The 22,668-nt window shown below is 44.6% G+C and overlaps 1 protein-coding gene across 5 annotated transcripts in view; it reads right to left on the reverse strand.

Moving 5' to 3' along the window:
• The window catches only part of CADPS (calcium dependent secretion activator), a gene marked incomplete at both ends in the record, with an annotated part of 201,076 nt that overhangs the window by 93,452 nt on the left and 84,956 nt on the right, over window positions 1-22,668 (reverse strand). For all 5 annotated transcript variants that reach the window (XM_084214180.1, XM_084214178.1, XM_084214177.1 and 2 more), the window contains 5 exons: window positions 2,151-2,363; window positions 3,379-3,487; window positions 11,455-11,521; window positions 13,539-13,678; window positions 17,571-17,682. In XM_084214180.1, the coding sequence (XP_084070306.1) occupies window positions 2,151-2,363; window positions 3,379-3,487; window positions 11,455-11,521; window positions 13,539-13,678; window positions 17,571-17,682 (641 nt within the window). The remainder of the gene's footprint in view (window positions 1-2,150; window positions 2,364-3,378; window positions 3,488-11,454; window positions 11,522-13,538; window positions 13,679-17,570; window positions 17,683-22,668) is intronic.

Consider the following 22,668-nt stretch of genomic DNA (forward strand, 5'->3'; position numbering starts at 1 on the left):
TTTCACCAGAAGCAAGGATGAGGGAGCCCTGCCTCCTGGCAAGTGAGCGAGATGCAAAAACAAGGTCAAGCCTGTGGCATGTCTATAGCTCTGAGCACAGTCAGACTGAGTCTGGAGGACCACAAGCAGCACAAGGCTCTGATGGACATGCTGGGCTGTGCAGATGCAGAATTGACTCCTGGGCCTGGTCACTGACTTCCCTGATCTGTGGCAAGGAGTAGGACAAGCCAGCTGCCCCTTCTCCACCCCAGGTACCCTAAGCAGAGAGGTTCAGCTCTCCAACAAACACAGGGTTTGGCTGTGCAAGCAGATCATACACCCAAGTGTCCACAGCCCTGGGCCATCCCTTTTCCTCCTCAAAATCCTGGCAGATTTTGCTACAGCTGCTATGATGTGCCTTAGAAAGCAACACCTCACCTGACTCTTCATATTAGTCTGGTGAACTGAAAACTCTGTAAATATCAGGAATTTACCCAGCAGAAAAATTCTCCCAGCTTGATGTCTGCAGGGATGGGCAAAGAGTGGAAGGAAAGGTGTTTCCTCAGTTTGATGTTCTCTGCTCTCATCCTACTCTGCAGGGATCATGCTGGGATGGACAGGAGTGCACCCCAGTGCACCAACCCCACAACTAAGAGCAGCCTTCAGCATCACTTGTTGGGAGAGAGAGCCACAGGCAGAATCCCTCTGTTGCTCCCCCTTGCTATCCTTTGAAGGCTTTTAGCATGTGAAAAAGCAGCAGAAGGACCTGTGCCTGCTCTTTCCAAGAACTCTCTGATTAAACATTCTGGGCAGAGGGACATAAATCCCTGGGAATGCTCTCAGGTCAGCACAACTCAGCCAGGCCTAGAGGCTTATCACAGCCAGTAAATGTCCCACTTGCAAGAGGCCAATTCCCACCTTCCATTTTGGCTTTCTGAGAAGTGCCCTTCCTTCCCAACCCTAGTTCTTCATACCTTGCACTCCCAAAGTCAGTGACTGCAATGAAGAGGATGAGGATCATTGAAATGAAAACATTGACTATAGGTTACCACACTGCATCACACTATTTTCACTTGCAGCAGCAGCAATGCAAAGCAGAAGGGAGCCCAAAACACAGAGGCATGTGGAAGACACAAAAAAATTAAAAAGCAGCAAGCAGAGGTTTTCTGCTGTAGCACTGGTCATACAGCTGTATGGCTAGTACTGTTACTTTCTATGAATACTGATATGAAGAAGTTAAACAAATATAAAAGATGGTCAAATGCTATTGATAAGGAAAGCTCAGATTTTCTGAGTTCCTTATAACAATATACTTCACAACTGCTTTACAGAGACTATTCTAAAAAGTTGAAATCTATTTCAATCTGAAGAATTCTTTAATATTTATCACTTTTCCTTATTTTACTTATATCTAATGATAATAATTCTTAAATTTTGGTGAAACTAGCAAGAACTGTTCTATGTTATTACATAATAAAGGGGCTGCAGACAATTGAGACCTTCAAGAAAAATGAGTGAAGAGGCATTAGTGTGGTTTATAATCAAATTACATTTGCAAGAGAAAAGAAATTGCTCTAAATTTCAGATGAAGCAAAGTGTGTGTAACTGCATAGGACATGCAGCATAGCTACAGCTTAAAAGATGATTGCTTTAAATTCACATCTAACTGGCCTGCAAAGCAACCTGTTAAAAATACCATATGTTTTCCTACAGTTGAATATTCAACAGGAGACCTCTTTTTGTGTGTGCATTTCATACTTGCAAGATTTGCACCTGTAGTTTTGAGCACATGATGCATTTGACAGACAGCTAATGGTGCTAATGAATTGCTCTGATCTGGGTGTGCAATTTATTGTGTGGGGGTAAAACACGTGTCTGTGGAAGGCAAGGTGGGTCTCAGGCTCTCAGATCCCAGTCTCTCTCCTCCATCAAGTATTGCACTTTAAAATACCCATTGACAAGTTCCCCAAGGGATTTTGTTTCTTGGGTTTGGTTCTGTCAAACACACAGGTTAACTGCTTCTGGATCTACTGATGTAAAAAGAAGCTTTATAATAATGAAAAAACATTTTGTTCTGAAATCAGAAACATGTGTGTGAATATTGATTTACATCAGTGCAGAAAATCTTTCCATCAAAGACTTTGGCTGTCTAGGAGAACTTATTTACTTACAAAATTGAGAGATTGGAGCATCTATCTGGGGTACATTTCCTCCTTTAGCATTTAGCTTTTGCACTTGGGTAGGTGGCACAGGTTTGTGAGACTGGCCAGTGGCTCGGTACATGGCTTGGACCCACAGGATTCGGTCCTGCTCATCGTCACTCGCAAAAATCACCGTGTCTCCTTCCTTCACAGCGTTGAAGAATGTTCTGCCACCATCCAAACCTGGCAGGAAAGGAATTGACAATGCAGTTTCACAGACTTTGAGACCAGCCAGGAGATTTCCCCCTGTTTCCCACCCCACCACTGCTCGGGTGTCTCTTCACCCAGTCCCATGCTGCTCCCAGCTCAGCCCCCTCCCCTGCACCAAACTCACCTGCAACACAGCCCACAGGTCCCCAGGTAATCCAATTACTAAAACATGCCCCAACACACTTGGATTAATTGTTTCTCACACCTAAAGCTCCATCTGTGCAAGTTCCATGTGGGCACCACTGGAGCCCAATTAAAAATGGGGTTTGAGTGGGGGGTTCCCCATTAGACTGAAAGCATCAGTGCTCACACTGCAGAAAAAGGTCATTAGGTGATATCCTTATTTCTATCTTTGCCCTGATTTGTCACCCATCGTCCCACCCCCCTATTATGAGAATTAAGGGAATAAAGGGAATAAAGGGCTTGACAACAACCTACTGCATATTTTCTCATCTCCTCTGGGGATACCATTACCTAGGGCATGGTGAGGATCACCATGCTCAGCATGTTGTCCCACTGAAATAAAGGAAAAATGGTGCTTTTCCACTTGAATAAGGGCCTCAACCACCAACAGGTACCTCCAGGTACTAGGGGCTTTCTGTCCCTGCCCCTTCCATGCACTGCATCCATCCTAGTGAGAATGGGGCAGGCAAAAATGCTTCCACAACAAAGACAAGCATAGCTGCTAGCCTTTTATTTAGGGAATACAATCTGAAGGCACAGGTTAGAATCATTACTCAATTTGAGCATTTAGCTCACAAAACAATTCCATTGGGATTTAAGTGTCTAATTCACTTAGGCTCCCCAGAAGAGATGAGTCTTTCCCTCCTCTGGTGCAACTCCTAGCTCAGCCCCTTAGATCTATTTATAGTAAAGTCATGCCTAGCTAATGATAAACACAAATATATTTAGAATAATGCTGATCAGAGCTCAGCTGCAGGCAGGGAGGGGCAGAGAGAGGAGAACCTTTGGGAGCCGCCGCCCGTACCTGGCTGCGGGTCGGTGTAGTCCACAGTGTATCCGTCGAGCTGCAGCAGCTCTTGAGGTTCTGCTTTTTTCTCCCGGTAGCTGCACATAGCAAATGTATATTGACTAACCTGAGGAAAACCACAAACCTAAGATGGCACCGGGTGACCACCACAAGGCAATCCAAAGCGCTTACAGGGTGCTTGCAGGGATGGGGGGTGGCGAGGCAATTTGGATGTTCATTACCCATTAGAGACAGATTCAACTTCTTACCAGGCTTTTGCAAAGCCCTCCCTTAGCACACCCTCCTGCAGCACGCACCTAATTCTCCGCATCAGTACATACAGCGGTTTAATTTCCTCCAAAAGAGGAAGCTCCACGGCTTAAAACCCTCTATCATTCATCCCCAGACAAGTGCAAGAGTGACACCCTGTCACAAACAATGTGAGCTAAATTGCTAGGTGCCAGTCATATTAAAGCAATCTTAAGATGCCACCGATCTCGGCAGTTGTTGTCATCAGTGCTGTAAATGGCAGCTCTCACTCCTCTGAGGTACCATCTGCATGACACGATACATTCGATGTCAAGCTCTTGACGGAAGCCGGCTCAGCTGCGGGGGCTCTGCCGGGCTCCCGGATCGCCTTCAGGAGCCCATCAGGCCGCATCAGACCCCGCGCGCACTCGGCGCGCCGCGATCCGCACGGGCGGCAAGGAGCTCATCCAGCCAGGGGAGGAGAGGATCCTCCGCGCCCCAGGCGAGGAACTCACAGGGAAATTTACTGTCAAATGATTTCAAATGACTTTGTTAAGGTTGTGTCACATCCTGGACGCCTGACGTAATTTTATTCATCTGGACATTTTCTTGACCTCTGGAGGAAACTTTAAAACTCTGGTGGGTGGCAATGAATTGTGCTTGTCATTTTTTGGAACTTGGGAGAGATCCTGAAAGATGGGAGCATGGATGGACTGGGGAGTTTTGCCTTCAAACTCCAGCCAAATTGCTCGGCTACAAAGATACATGTAGCACTTATTTCAGTGGCATCTCTCACTAATAAAATGTAATTTATTGAAGTCGGGGGACCCGTCTATTGGCACAGCATCTCCCAGACACCACTCGGTTTACTGCTGCCCTCTATGGGCTTCTGCTCGCTGCCAGCCTGCTCCAGCAGCCCTGCCTGCACCAAGCCTTCCTCCAGGAACGGCTCCAAAAGCCACCTAAGAATAAACTCTATCATTAACACATTTGTGGGAGTAAGACTAAAAGCGATGCTTTAAGCATCTTGCATCCTCCTTAAAACTACCAGCACTGACGAAAGATTGACAAGTAGCAGACCAATAGCAGGAGCACACCAGTGCATATTCCCCGTTCTGAACTTTGCATGCCTACCATCGTATGGGCAACACAAAAATTTAAAAGATTAACACGAAGGAATCTAAAAATAACCCAGTGCCCCTCAGCTCAACATTCAGACTCCGGTGGTGTTCATTCAGTCATACTTGCAGTATGCTGCTGCCATCTCCTGGAGAAACTCCGGAATGGGCTTTATTTACGGGAAAATCCTAGAGATCTCGTCTGAGCAGTAAGGATTTGATTTCTCTGCGTTAGACAGCCTGAACTTCAGGGACTGCATGACAAATGCAATTCCTGAAATGAGTCAGTGCTAACCTATGCTGACATTTATTGAGAATCTTAATACCACTAATGCTTTTTTACTTTTCCTGTATGGTCTATAGCAACAGGTAATTCATTCAATAGTTCAGTTGGTGTTCTCTGACCCTGAACATGAGGTCTGAATTTTGCCCTCTTCTTCATTTACAAGTAATTCCACTACTATTTGGACCCAGAAAGTATTCTTATGCCCTATCAATAAGACAACCATAGCAACACAGTGGCAATGTAGGGAAAAGGGCATTTCAGAGCTTGGATTTCTCATGCTAAAGGTTATAAATGACAGGTGTAGACAGTTGGCTCTGGTGGAGCCATCCTGGGACAGAGGCAAAGCAAACTGATCTCTCCTGTTAGAATGCACAGGATTTCCTTGAAAGACCCACCTGCAGGTGGGTCTGTAACAGGCAGTGAGCCAGGGCTCATCCAGGTTCACGTCCCCCTTCTTCTCCACTCACAGAGCTCAGAAGCCCAAGCTCAGGAATTGAGCTTGCTGGCAGGAATAAGCCAAAGATCAGGCTGGAGAGAGGACAAAGCTAATGATGGCCTCTGGAAGAGGTGCCAGCTGTGCCATGCAGAGTGCCTGCACCTAAACAACTCAAGCTACTGACTTCAAGGACTGGCAGACCAGGCTGTGTGCCCTATCCTGCTGTCTAGGGCATTTACTGCTTGGGGTCAGAGAGAAGTTGGTGCCATGGCTACCAGTGCAATGTGGCTCCTTCCATTTACAAGCAGTGGTAAAGCCAAGCCCAAGAAAATAAGATTCTAGAAAGCTCAGTATGTCACAGTTGTGCTTTGCTGCAGAACAACAGTGTGGGGTCAAGAGAAGATTGCACTTGCCTTTCATCAGTCCTCCAAAATATTGTGCTTTACAGAGCCTGCTTTCTGTAAGCTCAGAACTGGCCAGACAAGTGAAACAGTTAATAGCAGAAATTAATCTTACAGCCTGCTGAGTTCACTCTGAACCATAGCTGAGTATGAGAGCGAGTGAGCAGATGGGATGGGCAAGATGAATGGTTTGAGTAATTGGAAAAAACAGAGATGCAGAGAGGAAACTGAAGGAAGACAGAGGAGAAATCTCTGCCCAGTGAGGGACAAATTCTCAAAGCAGCTGGGATTTCATCCAGGCACTCGATGACAGCCAGGAAAGGAGCATCTAAGGAAGCTGAACTGAGAGAAAGTAAAAGAAGGGAACTAATCCAAGGCACCCCTGGCTGGTTTATTACAAAAAGGGGAAAACACTTTGAGAAATAATTTGAGACAAAAGAACATAAGGGGAAAAAAAGGTGGGGGAAAAGACAAAGAAATTCAGGAAAGGGGAAGCAGACAGCAGGAGACAAATGCCAAAGTTCACTATTCCCAGGCTGCTAAATTAAATCTGACTTTCTTGGCACTTGACCATATTCTGTCACCAGCTATATAATCCAAATGATTAATAAATACAGCAGATATGCATTAACCAGTTCTGACTTTGTCCTGGTTTCTCCACCAGAGACTCCTGCTCTAGCGAGCGCTGCTTTCCCCAGGATCCTGCTCAAACCTGTTAATTGTCATGCCTCACACTCAGAGCTCGGTCATTTGCTCCCCCTTTTTTACTGTTGACACAACACCACCCTACTTGGGTTAAATTCTTTAATGGACCTTTCCTAAATTAACAGCATGCATTTTGTCCCAAGGGAGAGAAACCGTGTGAAGACACTGCCAGCTGTAATACAGCTTTCCACTTTGATGGGAGACTCTTGTCCTCTGGTTGCAGCTGTATGTTGCCTCCCAAGCCCTTCCCTGACACAAATGAGCAGAGGAAATGATCTAGCTTTAAGAAAATAATGTGAAAACAGCAGTTTTCACATCTCAGCATATCCATTCAGCTCTAAAAAACTGCACAAAACAGTCATCCCAGCTTCTGTCTTCAAGCAGGAGATGTGTGTGCTCTCCTGGGCAGGGCTGTGTGGTGGGAATTCATCCTGTGTGAGTATGGACAGGATATGCAGGATATGCAGATATGCCTACTGCAGCCAGGCATAACTAGCTGTGGCATCAGTTTAATCAGCAGTTTCCAGATATTTTGTATGTATCATCACACTCCAGATTTTACAAGAATCACCATCTATGCCTAGTTCTCAGCAAGGGTCTAAGAGAATACACTATTTAATATGGTTGTAGGGACCAGCTATGGGTCATTCACCTCAGCTTGAAGAACACAGTCTAGGACTGCTGGTGTACCACACTGAATTCTGCTGAATTATTTTCAGTTTCTGAGTGATATTCAGAGTTACTGAACTCTTACTTCATTTCATTTTATCCCGAGTCAGCTGAGTTTTGCTAAAAGCAAGGACTGTCACTATTAGTCTAAATTATACAGAGTTTAGGGAGTCTGTCACTAGAACAATAGATCCAGGCATAGACACTGCAACTGGTTTTAATCTGCAGAGAGTTGATCTGGTTCCAACAACATTCTGCAAACACCATCAGACACAATCAGCTGAAAACTGCTTCAAGCTACTCAGCAGACATGTCATCCAGGTACCATGGAGTGTTACTTCCCATATGCTGCCAGAGCACTGAAATGGGGTTATGATAAGAGATGAACAGATTCAGTCTGAAATCTCAGTGTAATTAATTCACTTGCCCTTAAAAATCATTGTAAGAAATTTCCAATTGCAAAGCCAGCAAACCCACCATAACCAACCATGGTGTTATTGCCAGTACAGCACATCAGACCTTGCAAAGAATTAATACAAGCTCTGCCAGCTATCAAAAATCCCAGCTTTTGCATAAGGGTCTAATTGGCAAACTGGCTGAAATTTGTGTGCTGTGCTTGAGCAGCTGATACAGCAACTTAGGAAACACTTACAACATCTGAAATGGATGTACATTTTCTTTCCTAACCAGTCACAGAGAACTTTGCCCTAAATAGCTTAATTGCTTTTGCTTACCACTGCCACTGGCATTACTGCTGCCTTTACGAAGCATTTTCCTCGCTTGTGATGCTGCGGACCATTTCCATCCAAGCTCAGGGCCATATTCTGCCATCATTTTCACACTGCATATCTCAGGATTTAAAATTAGGCAAGTAACGAGTCTCTGCCATGTAATTTACATCTAATCAGTATTCTGCTCTTCTGCTGCTCATCTCAAAGGGTGTCTATGAGAAGGGTGGGCAGTGTACAGAGAGGACTGCGATTCATTCGGAAGGGAAAACTAACCCCTCTTAATGCACAGATCGGTGCTGGAGGAGCACACACCCTTGCTCTGCTAGGCATGCCATGCCATGCCACAACCCTTCCCCAAGAGGCTGAGCCAAGTCCACCCAGCAAGGCAGGAGCTGGAGAGTTGAGGCTCAGGTCTAGAAATGACACAAAGGAACTGCTCGCAGCCACTACACCCAAACAAATCACTTCACTCCTGTATAACCCTTGCAGTTACACAGACACAGAAGGTGCGAGGGATTATTCCACCCAAATTACAAGGAAGTTATTGCTCCTTTCCCCTTCTCTCCAGGGCTTACACAAGCCAAGTAGCAGTGGAAGCGCTCCCAGCAGAGCTGCTTTTCCTCCATACGTGCGCAAAGCCTCCGTTCTTGGCGGCAAGGCTTCACTGACACAAAAGAGACAAACTGCCATCAACACCTTCCTCCTTGGTGCCACCCATGCAGCTTGGCACTTTTGTGCCTTGTTTAAATAGTTATGAAGAGTTTGAGTATTTATTACCACGAATTTCTTAACCACTGGTACCAGAATACAGAGTGGTACCACCCAATGGCACTGGAGGAATCAAGGCTGTGTCCATCTGGAATGGGGAAAGAGGGAGAGAGCACAAGACCATGAGGGGCAGGTTATTCTGCAAGCAACAGGAGAGGAGACAGAGCTGCAATAAAAGATGCTACAGGTAAGGGACAGAGACAAAGGATCAGAAAGGAAATATTTTCCTATTCCCCCAAACAGCCTTGCCCTCCTGGCAGTGTCAGGGACTGACCAGACCACTATGTGTCAAATGGACTTTATGCTTTGGGCTCTATCCCTCAACTCTGTTGAAAGCAGGAGCCCTGTGTGGATGAAGCTCCTGAAAGAGGGGCTGCTCCTTGTCCACTCTCTGTAACAAGAGCCAGCCCACCTTCCTGCAGGGGTTATTTTCTGCCTGTGGTTTAGCAGAGTTCAGAGCATCCTGGACATCAACACCTTTACTGCCAATCCCTGTTCGTATCAGCACTCATCCTTTGCATTGCATGAAAAGCAAATGACAAACATACGGACAGCAAAGTATTTTTATTCCATCTTTATTGCCTGCTGACATGTTCAATATGCTCAAACTACATCTGAGGGACTGCATAGAGAGTGTTTCTTGTTTATATTTGATGTACGGCAGAACACTTTACATTGCACCAAATGTTGAGCAAACGGTAACATAACAGAGAAGCTGCAGTGGCAGCTGGAATTTCTGAGGTGGGCTACAGAGACTCTCTGGGGGCAAAAGTCTGCTCATCTTATTCAAATGAATTGCTTTTCTGGCCAAATCCTGCTCTGATATGCCAACTGACGAATACAGACCTAGTAACATGAGAAAACATGGAATAACTCTGAGAGCTTCAATTCCACAGCAAGCTGAAGAATATATAGCAGCTAAAAACCAGAGAAGCAACTGCAACCACCCTGAATGGCCAGAAGGCTCTGAGAGACAAGTCCAAACCTGCAAACCCTTGTGCAGAAGAGTATCAATAGAATTATTTACAGGAGAAATGAAGTTGGGAAAAATGACTCTCTGCTTTGGAGCATCCCTCTTCACAGGGAAAAAAAGAACTGAGAACTTGGTCTAATAAGACCGATTTGTCTTTCAGGGAAAAGCAATACTAGTTGCACTACAGGTGATCATAGCACTTCTACCTTCATTTCAGAACATTATAAAGGAAACATACAGAGAAAAGCAATCCTTCAATCTCTGCCCACGAACAGGGTCAGTATAAAATGTTCCCAAAAGGGAAAGGAAGATAGAGGCATGTCTTGTGGCTGCTCTACACTACCTCCCCCCTCCCTGTGGCCATTTTGACCCCATGTGGAGTACAAAATCTGCTGATCATACTTGGTTATGGGACTAGGTACTCAATGAGTCTCTCCAAATAGTCTCCTACTTACATAGGTCCCCACACATCCTAAATCTCCTCTACTTCCCAAGGATGGATTTCCTTATCTGTCCCATTGTTTCATGCTATGGAAGGTAGCCATGATGGCTAAAAGGAGATTGAATACAAATAAGCTTCCTACTGAGACAGCTGAACTTGGAGCAATAATTAACACAAAACAAAGGAACCAGCTTACACCAGGTGATTTAGGAAGGGAAATCAGGTGTCTAAGGTGGAAGAGGGACTGCTTAGACTCCTTACCAGCACAGAACAGCACACAAACAAGTGTGCTCCAAATGTGGAGTCTGGTGCACCTGGTTTATACCACATCTGTTCTTACACTTTGACCCTCTACAGCAGACCTGCCACCTGCTTCATCAGCAGAAGGGTTTTATCCTCTGACCTGAACAGTTTGGATCTCTGGTGTCACAAGATCTCAGTTGGACCCCATGTTATTCCATCAGAGCACCTCTGTGTTGCTTTCATAGAAAACCCTGAACAAAGGTTTTATTCCTCACATTAGGAGACAACACACCAAGAGAGTCCAGAGAGGAGGGAGAGAGAGACAGACCCAAGATGAGTCTGTGACTTCCTCAGGTTGGTGTGAAGATGGATCACTCACACTGGGGCCACACACTTCTGTGGCCAGTGCAGTGGTTTCACCTGCCCTTGGAAGGTGAGGGAAGATCTAACTCACAAAGTCCTGAGCAGAACCTTTCTAGGTTACAGAGGACATCTGCCTCTTTCCTTGTTTCTTCTTTCCATTCTTAACAGTGGTCAAATGTACAAGTCTAATGACTGGGAGGGCAAAAAGTGAAAAAAAGAAAAAAGGGAAAAAGGAAGGCACTGCAAAATGATGACTGCAAAATGATCAGTGAGAGCTACAGACAATGAGAAGCAGTAATAAATGTGAAGGCAAGATAGATGTCAAGAAGGATTTGATGCTGATTCTGACATAACCAGTGATAAAACTTCTGTAGATTCAAATGGTTTCCAAATTAAACCTGGAGGTTCAAAAGAGAGCCCAAGAACCTCCTACCAAGACAGACTGAGCTTCCTCCTCGCCTCATTAATTCCTCATTAAAATTGATTCTCCATTTTATCAAGCATTCAAGTGCATCTGGAAACTCAAGGCTAGAGTCTGCAACTGGGATATCCTTGAGAACACCCATACATTTAGAGAAGAATTCATGATTAACAGACACCCTGCACAGAACCACAGCTCAGCATCAATCACATGGCACTGAAAATGGCCAGAGGGCAGCCTCAAGTACTTCATGTTGTGATTTAAGATCACTTCTAGTTACATCTGTTACCTGGACCAGGACAAAGAATCGTTTCTTCCACCTCTTCCAAACATTTTTACCAATGGCCCATAAATACCTAGGAGAAAAGAACAGGTGAATTCAGTACACAAATGTTAATCTGTTGTTCTCTTGCTTTTCAGTATATTCTGTTTACACTTAGAATTGTTTACATTTAGAAACAGAAGTTAATTCACAAGAAGGAGCAATTACAAGACTCTCAAGCTCAGCATCATTCATGAATGGGTTTATTTCTATAGCCTGAACAGATTACCTGCAAAGAAAGCGACATAAAAATCTTACAGAGCCTTAATGTTACACAGTATTAATTCTCTCTTTCCTTTTGTCTCTCACAACGTGCCCGGAATGTGAAGCTCTTTAGTGCCAATGAATAGTTACACCACGGTTGGATGGGTGAAGAATGCATTTGCAACAGAAGAATTAAGGGAGAGAAACCCCAAATCTGCTTTAGCTTTCATAAAACCATTTTGCTGAGGGGAGCTGTCAGAGGGACACTTCCTACATCAAACCCAGCATGCAGGATCTCAATATCCACTGGACTGACTAAACCAGGGCACTTCACTGAGCAGCTCTAAGATGAAATCTGAGAAATTGCTTGGCTACAGATAATTCAAGCAAACTGAATAATTTCTGAGAAGTGAATTTACTGTTTTCCACAAAGGAAGAATTAACTTTAAAAAATTAATGTCAAAATAAGCATTTAATCTCTGTGATGAATTGGCCACTGTGACACTATAACACAAACACTGGCAAAACTAGTGGCAGCACCAGGCTAATAATAAACATAAGGATATTATTCAGCATTAATATGTTTTATGTATCATTATAATTACTTTAGTTCTGGCTCAATAAAGAGAAAAAAGATTTCATTTTTGGTTATGCAAGGGGTTCTTTATGCCAGAAGAGATCTAGCATACTCTTGGTGAATGTTTAAATCACAAAAGTCCAAGTCATGCTGATGTTGTCTTTGAGTCCTTGGCTAGTCCAAGAAGAAGGTAATAAGTGTCCTTTTGGCTATTGCTGCTAACATCAACAGAAAGATAATCTCAGTTCTGGTAGCAAGAGGTATAAACATCAGAGTTTTAAGCAATATCATGTAAATCAAATGTTATTTGAAGAAACCTAGAAAACAGCCCTAATATAAGCTGAGATCTGGGAAATAGACAGGACAGGGGATCTGTCCTCTCTGGCCTTGGTGCCTGGGATTGTGGTGAAAAAAATTAAACTTCACACAAGACTACTGGCTCTGATCTCATCACCAGAGAAAAGAGGAGGAGGAATTAGAAAAGATGAGTGATCTAAAGCACCTAATAATGGATGGAATTTAACAACATGCTATAAAAATAAAAGTGAAACAAAGTCACTTTTATATTACTAAAACCAGACTGGAGAGTTATTTCCAGCATTGACCTTCCTGAACAGTTTCAATTTTTTGTCACATCCTCAGCTCTGAAGAGCAATCAGAGCCTTGCCAATGGCCTTAGCTAGATCTTCCCAAGGATGATCTGATTTGTGACTGTATGAAGGTAGAAGTGGTCAGGGATCCCTCTGGCCCCAGATCTTCTGACAGCTCCTCCTGGAGGGGAAAGGTGTCCCTTTTAACATTCCCAATTATTAGTCCTACTCCAGACAATTGTGGAATTTATTCAATTGTGGTGTGTATCTCAGTATAAAGAATGCTGGTCACACTGGGGTTCATTTCAAGTGGAAAGTGGACTGTGATTTTGGTTTTGAGAAGTCAATACAGGGAGACACAGAATAACTTAAAAAATTATATTATTCTCAGTAAGAGAGTTGGGCAGTTCATCTATCATTTCTCACAGAAAAAAACATAATTTCCTGTGAGGAAAACTGTTTAAAATTTAAAGTGTTTGGCTCATATGCATTAAAAAAGACTATGCTAAGAATATGGAAGCGCACTATAAATGACTGAACTAATGCCATTTTTATAGGGATCTTTCTGCTTCACCTCCTGTGAACTTGAGAAAAAGAGTTTCTCTTTGAGAATCTTAAAAAGCAAAATTTCCTAATGCACACTCAAAACAAAATGACTTTAGATTGAGACAAATGTTTACCCAGAGTGCTTCATGTTTTGAGGCTTATCCATTCGCACAGCAAGCTTGATCTTCAGGTCTTGATCAGGGCAGTTTTTGGAAACAGTCATTTTGTGCCACTCTGACTGCTTTGGACTATTAGGAGTAGGGTGGAGAACGACCTGTAAGAATTAAAACAAACAAAATGTTAAAGGGAAAATTATCCATAAAATGGGGTTTAATGTGGAACAGAAATACATCAGAACAACAGAAATACATCATGACCTAGTTTTGCCCTAGAAGTCAGTCTGGATATGCCTATTCACTTCAATGAGGATGGCTTTTTATTGCTTTTTTAAAGTACAGCTTATTATTTTGAGATTAGGTCATATATTCTTTGGGTCCTCAGTCAGCTCACGGGGCTGTGCAGACAGAGCTGCATGATCAGTTCCTGTCATTTCAGGATGGTACATCTGACTGAGCTATGACAGCAGATAAAATCTGCATCCCATGTGACATGAGAGGCTGCAGGACTCTGCTTCCATTTCATGCAGCAGGAAATGCTGGGAGGGTCTCCAGCTGGAGCATGTCCGTGCAACACCAGTGACTGCAGATGAACACCAATGGCTCAAAGAAACTGAAGCTCCAAGAGGTGAACCACATTTCCTGATCACAGCTGTGCTTTTCTCACTCATTCATTACCACTACAAAGCAGAGCAGCTCCCTGGAGAGTAAGATACAGAGTATTCCCCTAGGACAACACCACATCCACCATCTTCTCCTGGCATTTCCATTTGTTTCCTCTGAGGTGGCCAAATCCCCTTCCTCCTACACCTGCTCCTCTTTTGATGCTTTTACTCTCAGAGGTGACTTTGCCTGCTACAAATTGATTCAAGTTTCCACTGTGCTGTAGTGAGATGAATCTTCTTTAAATTCATTAATCTTTCTGCAAGCAAATTGTTTCACAATTCTTACAAATGGCAGCATTCACCCTCATTAACTGGTGTGCTGCCATCACTCATTTCTTGCTCATGCTTGGTCTATGTTCCTGCCAAACTCCAGCCCAGACTATAATCTTGTATTCCTCTGCTTTTCAACTTTGCTGCTGATTCAACAATCGAGGGGCTGTTTTCCACCAAAATATCATTGACGCTATTATACTCTGATGAATCACTCTAAAACTTATTCTATTGCCTCCTCTAAAGCCTGAGGTAAACATCAGTAGATTCTCAACTTTACCCTTATCCATTAATGTTATTTATCTCTTCTTTTATTGAATTGCTTTCTCTGTTGGGAATCTGAAGCTGTTATTAGTCACACAGATAACTGAGCAACACCAGTCTGTACTGCATCGCTCTTGGAACAAAACACATTTAAGCAAATCCTGAAGATGAGAAATGAGTTCTCCACATGAGGCAGGGGGTGTTATTACCATGACAGACCCAAGCTCTGAGCAGCATCCAAGGAAACCCAGTGCCAGGCAGGTCAAGCAAGAACATCCACCTGTGCTAAGCTGCGTCTCTTAGTGAGGCAGCAGCCATTCTGTGTGTTTGGGATGCTCTCTGCTTTGATGTCTAACTCTTTTTTCAACAAAAAAACCACAAACTTTTCTCAGTGGTGTTGCAATTCACAGCTCTTCCCCTCCTTGCCCTCAGTAGACGAAGTATTGGCACGGCTGAAATCCACGGGAGCCCTGCCATTGGCTTCAATAGGGTCAGGATGTATTCCCATGCCTTCAGCTGCCCATTCAGCAGTGCAGGGCTTGGGAGCATTTTCCAGCTCTCCCTTGGATAAAAGTGGTGAGCTGAGGAGTGGAGGCCGCTTGCCAACTCAACACTGGCAAGAGAAAGTGGGCTTTGTACCCGCCTGGCAGCGCACAAAGCCGCTGCTCAAAGGGCGGCTGAGCAGGGGTGTTTTGTGTATAAAACCTGCTTTCCTCCTCTCTCTATGCAGGCAGGTTCCTGTCCACTCCAACAGCTAAACCAGGGGCTTAACACACTCCCGGTTTCATTATTATTTAAAGAAGAAATCTTGATGCAGCCCGAGCAGACACGCGTCATCCTTCGGCCGCTCCGGGTACACCGAGCATCCCTTTGAAGTTTGGCTGACTGAAAGCACCGGTGGCCACGGGCCAGGGGGAATCACTGCCAGCTCCCCACACTTGCCACTGCTGGCCTGTGTCCTTCAGCCTGCACAAACTCAGGGCTGAGGGATGGTTTCCCGCTGGACTGGGAATTAAATCACATTGGTAGGGCTGGCTCATCAGCCTTTCAGGGCAAGAGGGGTTGCTTTGGGTGCTGACATCTTTCTCAGAACAACATGCACAGCTAATTGCTTCCCAAGACCAGCAAAGTCAGCGCTGCTCATGGCTGCCAGTGGAAACAAGACTCACAAAGCAAGAGGGGCTGCGCTGAGTGTAACCACTCAGGGGAAAATCCCTGAATGGCAGCGCGGCTGGCTGGGTGAAAAGCTCTGCTCAGCATGCCACAGTGGATAAAGGCAGGGTGCCAGGCTGTTTGAAGTAGGAGGTTTTGAAAATAATCCTGAAAATATTATGATGCTGTGCAGCGAAACAATTGTAGGTTTTCAGCTGAAGTACTGCAGCCTAGAGGGGTCATCCTCTGAGTCAGAAAAGGAGGACAGGGAGAGAGGAAGGATCAAGGTGTGGATGAGAAAGTCTGAAGGGGCTGTGACTGCCTTTGAAGAGAAGATTGAGAGGGGAAAAGAGGGGGCAGCTTTGCTTTTCTCTCTCTCAAGTGCAAGAACAAAGGATACTACATGAAAACACAAATAATTTAAATGAACATGAATTACATGAGACAAAATTGCATGCAGCATTCTCCACAATAAAGCTATAAATTTAATTCAACAGCTCACTAGGACCTGGGAGAATGTTTTGCACATTTATGAACAGGATTAACAAAACCATGTTAATTAGGAAAATGTTGAATGGATAGAGACTCTTCCTTGTCATGGCCCAAACAGCCATGGAGTTAGCAAGAAACACCCCAACAGGTTAGTCCATTACTGGAAATATAATTCTTGGGCTTGCAACAGGATCAGTGGCTTTCCTAACCATGGATTTCTTGGCCATAGCCATACAGACAGGGTGGAGAGCAAGGAGTGCTGCAGGGCTGGGCAGACAGAGCCCAGGCTGCCCCTGGAGATCACCTGGGTCATGCTGAGCCGTGACAAGAGATGCCAAGTCCTCTTACCCTGAACTGATTTTCATGGAGTCATCATCATACTGATCTCAGCCTGAGAAGCTGAGGAAGGCCTGGCAAGGAGTTTGCTGCCACTTCTGCCTGGGGCCAGCACAAATTACACAGCTGCACAAGATCCATGGAGACAAGTGAAGTGTCCCAAAGCCACAGGAAAGTGCCATCCACAGATATTCTGGAGCTGTGGGCTGCAGTGATCAAGGGCCACCAGTGCCAGGGTACTGGTTAGGGACCACAGACGAGGGACAGAGATGGGAAGATTTTCTCAATGGTCAATACCCCAGGAATCTGAGCTCTTTGCTATTCACGCCATTGATGGGAGCAATAAATCCTCATGTTTCACTCCCCAGTCCAGCCCCACTGAAGCCACCAGCCCATCCACCCCCAGAAAGGCCAGGGCTCCAAGCCTTTTGCAGGGAGTACTGCAGTCAGTGCTTTCAAATGCTCAAACCGTGCACTGGCTGCTCAGCAGATATGAGAGAAACTTAACAGTCCCTTGCCAAACTTAAATCCCCTCTTTTTGCTTCAGCATAATCCCCTTTTCTGCCTCAGGAATGTCCATTTCCGCAAGCAACTTTTAAGGCTTTCCGGACTGCCAATATTGCACTCAAGATCCTCTGCCTTTGCTCAGAGCAGGCACAGCCAGCTGAAATGCTGCCATTAAAAACTCACAACAAAGACAGCATGTGAGATGCACTCCTTTCCAGCAGTGCAGAGCTTGCTTTCTTTCTCCCTCCTGAAGCTTGGCAAAAAAGGAAAGCATGTTGTGCTCCAAAGATATTTCTGTACAGGAGAGATTTCTCTAGAAAAGCAGGGCCAGAAGGGAACATTATTAAACTCAAAATCTCCTTACCCTCCCAAGCTCTTTGTCCTCCAGAGCCAGCACTCCTGTGCTCTCCGTGAACAGCTTCACCTTCACTGCAGGAAGCGCATGAGTTGTCGTGAAGTCTCCTTGGGTGCCCCAGCTGTGAAAAGAAGGACAGAGAGGTGTTCAGCTGAGCCAGCAGGTCAGCAGCAACACTGCTCAGGCATGAAACAGTCAACCTAAAAGGTGTCTGACACAAGCTGAAGTGCTTGGGTTGTGTGAGTGACAAGGGCATTAATTATCTTCTTTGGGAAATGTGGGACAGATGTTTGGAAAACCCATGATGATCCTTTGGAGAAATAAAGACAGCATCTGGGAGCAGCATGAAACCAAGTTTAAGAGAACTTTCTTATTTAGAAAGAACAATGTCTTCTGCACTGCCAGCCTGTGTAGCCACAAGAGAAGTAGAGGATTGAAGACATCTGCACCCAGGATGTCTGTAATCACTCATGCCTGTGCTTCTCTCATGGCTAATTAACCTTTCCTTTCCAGGCTGAGAGTGAGGTTTGCTTTTTCTGAAGAAACTGCAACTTAACCTGGGCCACTTTCCAAGTCTCAGCCCAACCCAAATTTAAGTCCAAGCCATTATGTCTGGAGTAATCCTAGTTTGCTAGGACTACAGAGCAGGACACCAGCTCCTTGTGGGTGGGATTGCAGTGGCCAGGAAGATGCCCCCTCTGCAACTACACCATGAACCACTGTCTACTGTTTGTACTCTCTGAGTCATTCCCTGGCTTGGAAAGGAGTGCTGTGGAGGTTGAATTATCCATAGCCTCTAGACACACATGTCTCTAGAGGACATCTACAAGTTTCTGCAATCACAGGTTGCCCAAATGCAGAGAAAACATGAACTCATTCCATGTGGGACCCTGCCAAGATTGTGCCATGAGCAACACCTCTGAGTGATGTGGTGGAACCCACACTGCAACCCAGAATGCTGCAAGTTAGACAAGAGATTACACCATAACTCACTAACCACTTCTATTTCTCCTCACTCTGTTAATGACACTTTCTCACTTTAGGCTGTCCTCAAACTAGATCCTCTGCTAAAGAAAGGCAGTTCCCTTGAAAAGGCTCAGAAGACATGGTCCAGTGACTACATGTTCCTCAAAGATGAACACGAAGCAGCAGGTTTAGCATTTGGAAAATAATCAGTAAAAATAATTCCCTTCTCCTTGTGCTCTAGGAGTATGGATTTATTCTTTTCTCCCCACTGAGCAAATCTTGTCCAACTGAGCTCAGCAGATGAGCATGTTCAGCACAGAGCTGATTAACAAACTTGGGCTCCTCATCACCTTTGCTCTGAAGCTTCCTCTCCTGGTGTCACTGTTTCACATGTTTTGTCTTTTATAATGATGCATCAAACCTTCACCAGTGCCAGACAGCAGAGGTTTGCCTTAAATTATCTACAGCACTATAGGTCTAGTCAGGTCCTTTACATAATATCTTTTTCAAGTGTGAGCTATCAGCTACCTAAAAAGTATTTCAAGGGTAAGAAGCAAGAAACAACTTAATTTTCTAATCACAGATTTGGGTCACAGGTTATGTTTTCTCTTAAAAAACTGCGTTGTCACCAGGAGGGAAAGTAGGAAGATTATCTTGCTTTGGGTAAGAGGCAAAAGTAAGAAAATATCCAACCTTACACTGTGTATTTTGACAGCATCTGCTTTATAGAACTCATATCTCTGTTTACTATTAAAAAGCTCTTATTTGCTGAAGCATTCCCAGACCATATGTTATCAACAAATGTTACTAACCAAATACAAACAGTAATTTTCATTAGGTTTCCTTCATGGGAACAACATTAACCACAAAGAGAATAAAATGTTTCAAATGACAGGAAACATACTTAGCAAACCCTTGACAACACTGGTGCTTACATATTCATACCCCCAAAAGCCCTGAAAAGATCTGCGCCAACAAATGGAGACCATCAAAAGTTGAGTTTTGTGCTGGTTGGAGCCTGGTGATGTCATTAGTTGCCATAGTGATGCTCAGCATAAGGCCATAATTCATGCCACTGAAACATCATTTGTATTCAATCTGAGTACCCAGTTTATCTGGGCTGTGTATTAAATTATTGTTCAGAAAATTGTCTCTGGACAGTAGTTAGGTATTAGGATCTTCTGAGGGACCAACAGTGTAATGGTTTCATTTCCATATTTAATCATTAAGCAGGTTAGCACTGCAGGAGTTCATTTGTTGGGAAAGTGCAGCGGGACCCATTGTGGACTAATGCCATGAAGTAGCCATGCTATTTTGTCCCCCTATCACAGAACTCATGCTGACACCTCCAAGCAATAAAACATCTGCAAATGCAGATAGACAAATGTCACTCTGGCCAAAAGGACACACACATACAGATGGATACACATGGATGTAGAAACACCAAAAAAAGGTACACAGGTAGAACAATCCTGGTAGTACTTCCTCAATCAGGGCAGTGTTAACCATCTGCATCCTGCCTGAATCCCTCAGCTCAGCATTTCTTATTGGCCAGTGCATCCCAAAGTCTGGAACTGATAAAGAAATGCTGTTGTGCACAGAGAATTTACTAGAATCATCACCTTATTTATGGCATCTGTGCTGTTCCTATCCTCTCACCAGGATCTACTTTTGTCTCCAGGGTTTCTTATTTAGGATTCAAACTTAGGATAAGCAGCTAAACTCTTCTGGCTGCAAAGTGCCAGAGGCTGAGATATGCCCCAAGTGCTAACTTGACAGATGCTGGCCCTTGTTTTACCTTTTACAAGCATAATAAGGAGATCATCACTGTAGACTTTGTGTCTACAGATTCACCTAGAGGTGCCATCACAGCTACTGACCAAACAGCCTGAAGTGCTAGGATTTTATCCTGAATGGAACAAAAAATGACACATATCCAGAGGGTGTGAGTGGCCAGCAAGTAACAAAGGTCAGCTCTTGTCTCCCATTACCTCCACAGCCCCATGGAGCACTTGAAGGATGGGCTCACCTGTCTGATTTCAGGAGCATTTGGGAGCTGTCACTCACACATGAGGCCAAGGCAGGTGCCAGGCTGCTCAGACCTAGCTGCTCTCAGCTGTCTTGGACTTCTGATCTCAAAAACCTTCAGGCTGATGCTATTCAGCACTTCCCAATTTATGGCCAAAATCTGTAAGAGCACTCTCCTCCCACTGATGCTGTACTAAGCCCTTACCCTTTCCTGCCATAAGGTCACTGCAGAAACAGCTCTCATCACCCCATGGAAGTGCAGTGATTTACTGATCTTTGGCTGTAGGGCTGAGGGCTTCTAAAGCAGATAAAGTAGTTATAAAGCTAATTACCACACAGCTAAAGAGACAAAAACTTTAAAACACTGTGGCGCTGCTAAGTTAAAATTAATGATTGAAATACTATTTGGGACATGAATAAGGCTTGAGCAAAATCCTGTGAAGATCCCTGTCCTGACTGCACTCATGTATCACATGAAACCAGGCAGGAGGGTCTCTGACTTCAGCTGCTTTTCTTCACAATATCCTGCTTATGTGACCTACAATTTTCTCAGCTGTCCTTGAGAGACAATGATTTAGTAATTTCTGTTCAACTCAAGTATGCAAGTTCCTCTAAAGGAAATTTTAGCACCTGTGTCCTTCCTATAAGTGAACATACACATTTAATACTCAGGAAAATTCATTAAATGCTTTCATTCATACTCTGTGCTCTCCAGCTCTACTGTGCTCAGCCCCTGCTTAATTTAAAAGTCACCCTTCTTCCATCAGTACTCTTGTAACTTGATGTAGCCAGAACACTGATGCCTGTGATTTATACAAATAATGAACAAGTCCAACTGGGCTGCTTTGCTGGGCCATGAATCAGCCCTGCTAACCAGGCTAACAGGGGAGCAGCTGCAGAGCCATGTGCTTTCCACAGGGGGGACACTTAAACATCATCTATGACCTCTTCTCCTGAGCTTCAAAATTACCACAGGATATCTTTTATCCCTCTCCAGCTTGCATGGAATAAACATTAAAAAAATCAGAAAATGAAAGTAAAAATGTGTACTAAAGGAGAGCTATGCTGTCCCCTCAGTGGGCTCACTGGCCACAGCAGTTTCCTGGGACAGATCTTCTCTGCCAGAGATGCTGCCCTTCTGCCTTGTTCCCATAACTTCAGTAAAAAAGTCATGCAGAATAGTATTCCTACATGTTGGCCAGATTTGCAGGAGTTTACTGAGCCACCTGCTCACTATAGTTTTCCCAACCAACTCAGCAGCAGTTCCTGCTCCCTCCCAAGACAGGAATACATCCTTGGGAAGGTAGGACGTGGCAGGCAGCTGCTTCCATCTCTGCAGGGTCACCAAAACCAGCAGAAGCATCACCTACCCTCCTGCACAGCCAGCTGGCTGTGTGCAAGGGCACAGAGGTCCAGCTGAAAGGTATTTAATAAATGTGACCATACTCAGGACAATAATTGCAAGGGCAGCTGTCCTTCTCTTGCTGTCCTCTACTGTCAGAATGGGATCTAGTGAGGATGCCATGACTGGCCAGCCTGGCTGCCTCCCTCCTTTGTGCAGTGCTGGTGGAGAGAGTTGTGCTTCATGCACTTCTCTTCATTTACAACCCTCATGTCTCCTCTTCTGACATGTCTGTGTCCCTCCTGGTGTACTTGTAGCTAGGTCTCCAAAGTGAGCTGGCTGGTGAAGGGAACTTCATCAAGAGGGCAGCACAGACAGTAGCCTGACAGACACTGTCTGGGCTTGGTGGCTGCTTCACCTTGTGTGGTGTGATGCTTCTAATCTAGCCTTGGTTTCTCAGCTTACTGTGGTGCCCAGTCATGGTCCCTGCTGGACCTGGATCCTGCTCTGAGGATGGAGAGTTCAGATCCCTGGAGTGCATTGCTGGTGACTGAAATGCTACATACAGTCTCAATTTAGTTCTCCCAGAAATCCTGTCTAACAAATGATGGTTTTATTACTTTGGCACACTCCCCTCCCAGAAGAGACCTTTAAATCTTGGGCCATAAATCATGTATGCTCATGCTTGAGCACTGGGAAAAACAGAGTTAGAGCAGAAGCACACCAGGCACTGAGCTAACCTACCTTCATGCAGCTGATGGAGTAGTGCAC

The sequence above is a fragment of the Fringilla coelebs genome (assembly GCF_963513975.1).
Source record: "Fringilla coelebs genome assembly, chromosome: 13".
Classification (NCBI taxonomy): Eukaryota; Metazoa; Chordata; class Aves; order Passeriformes; family Fringillidae; genus Fringilla; species Fringilla coelebs.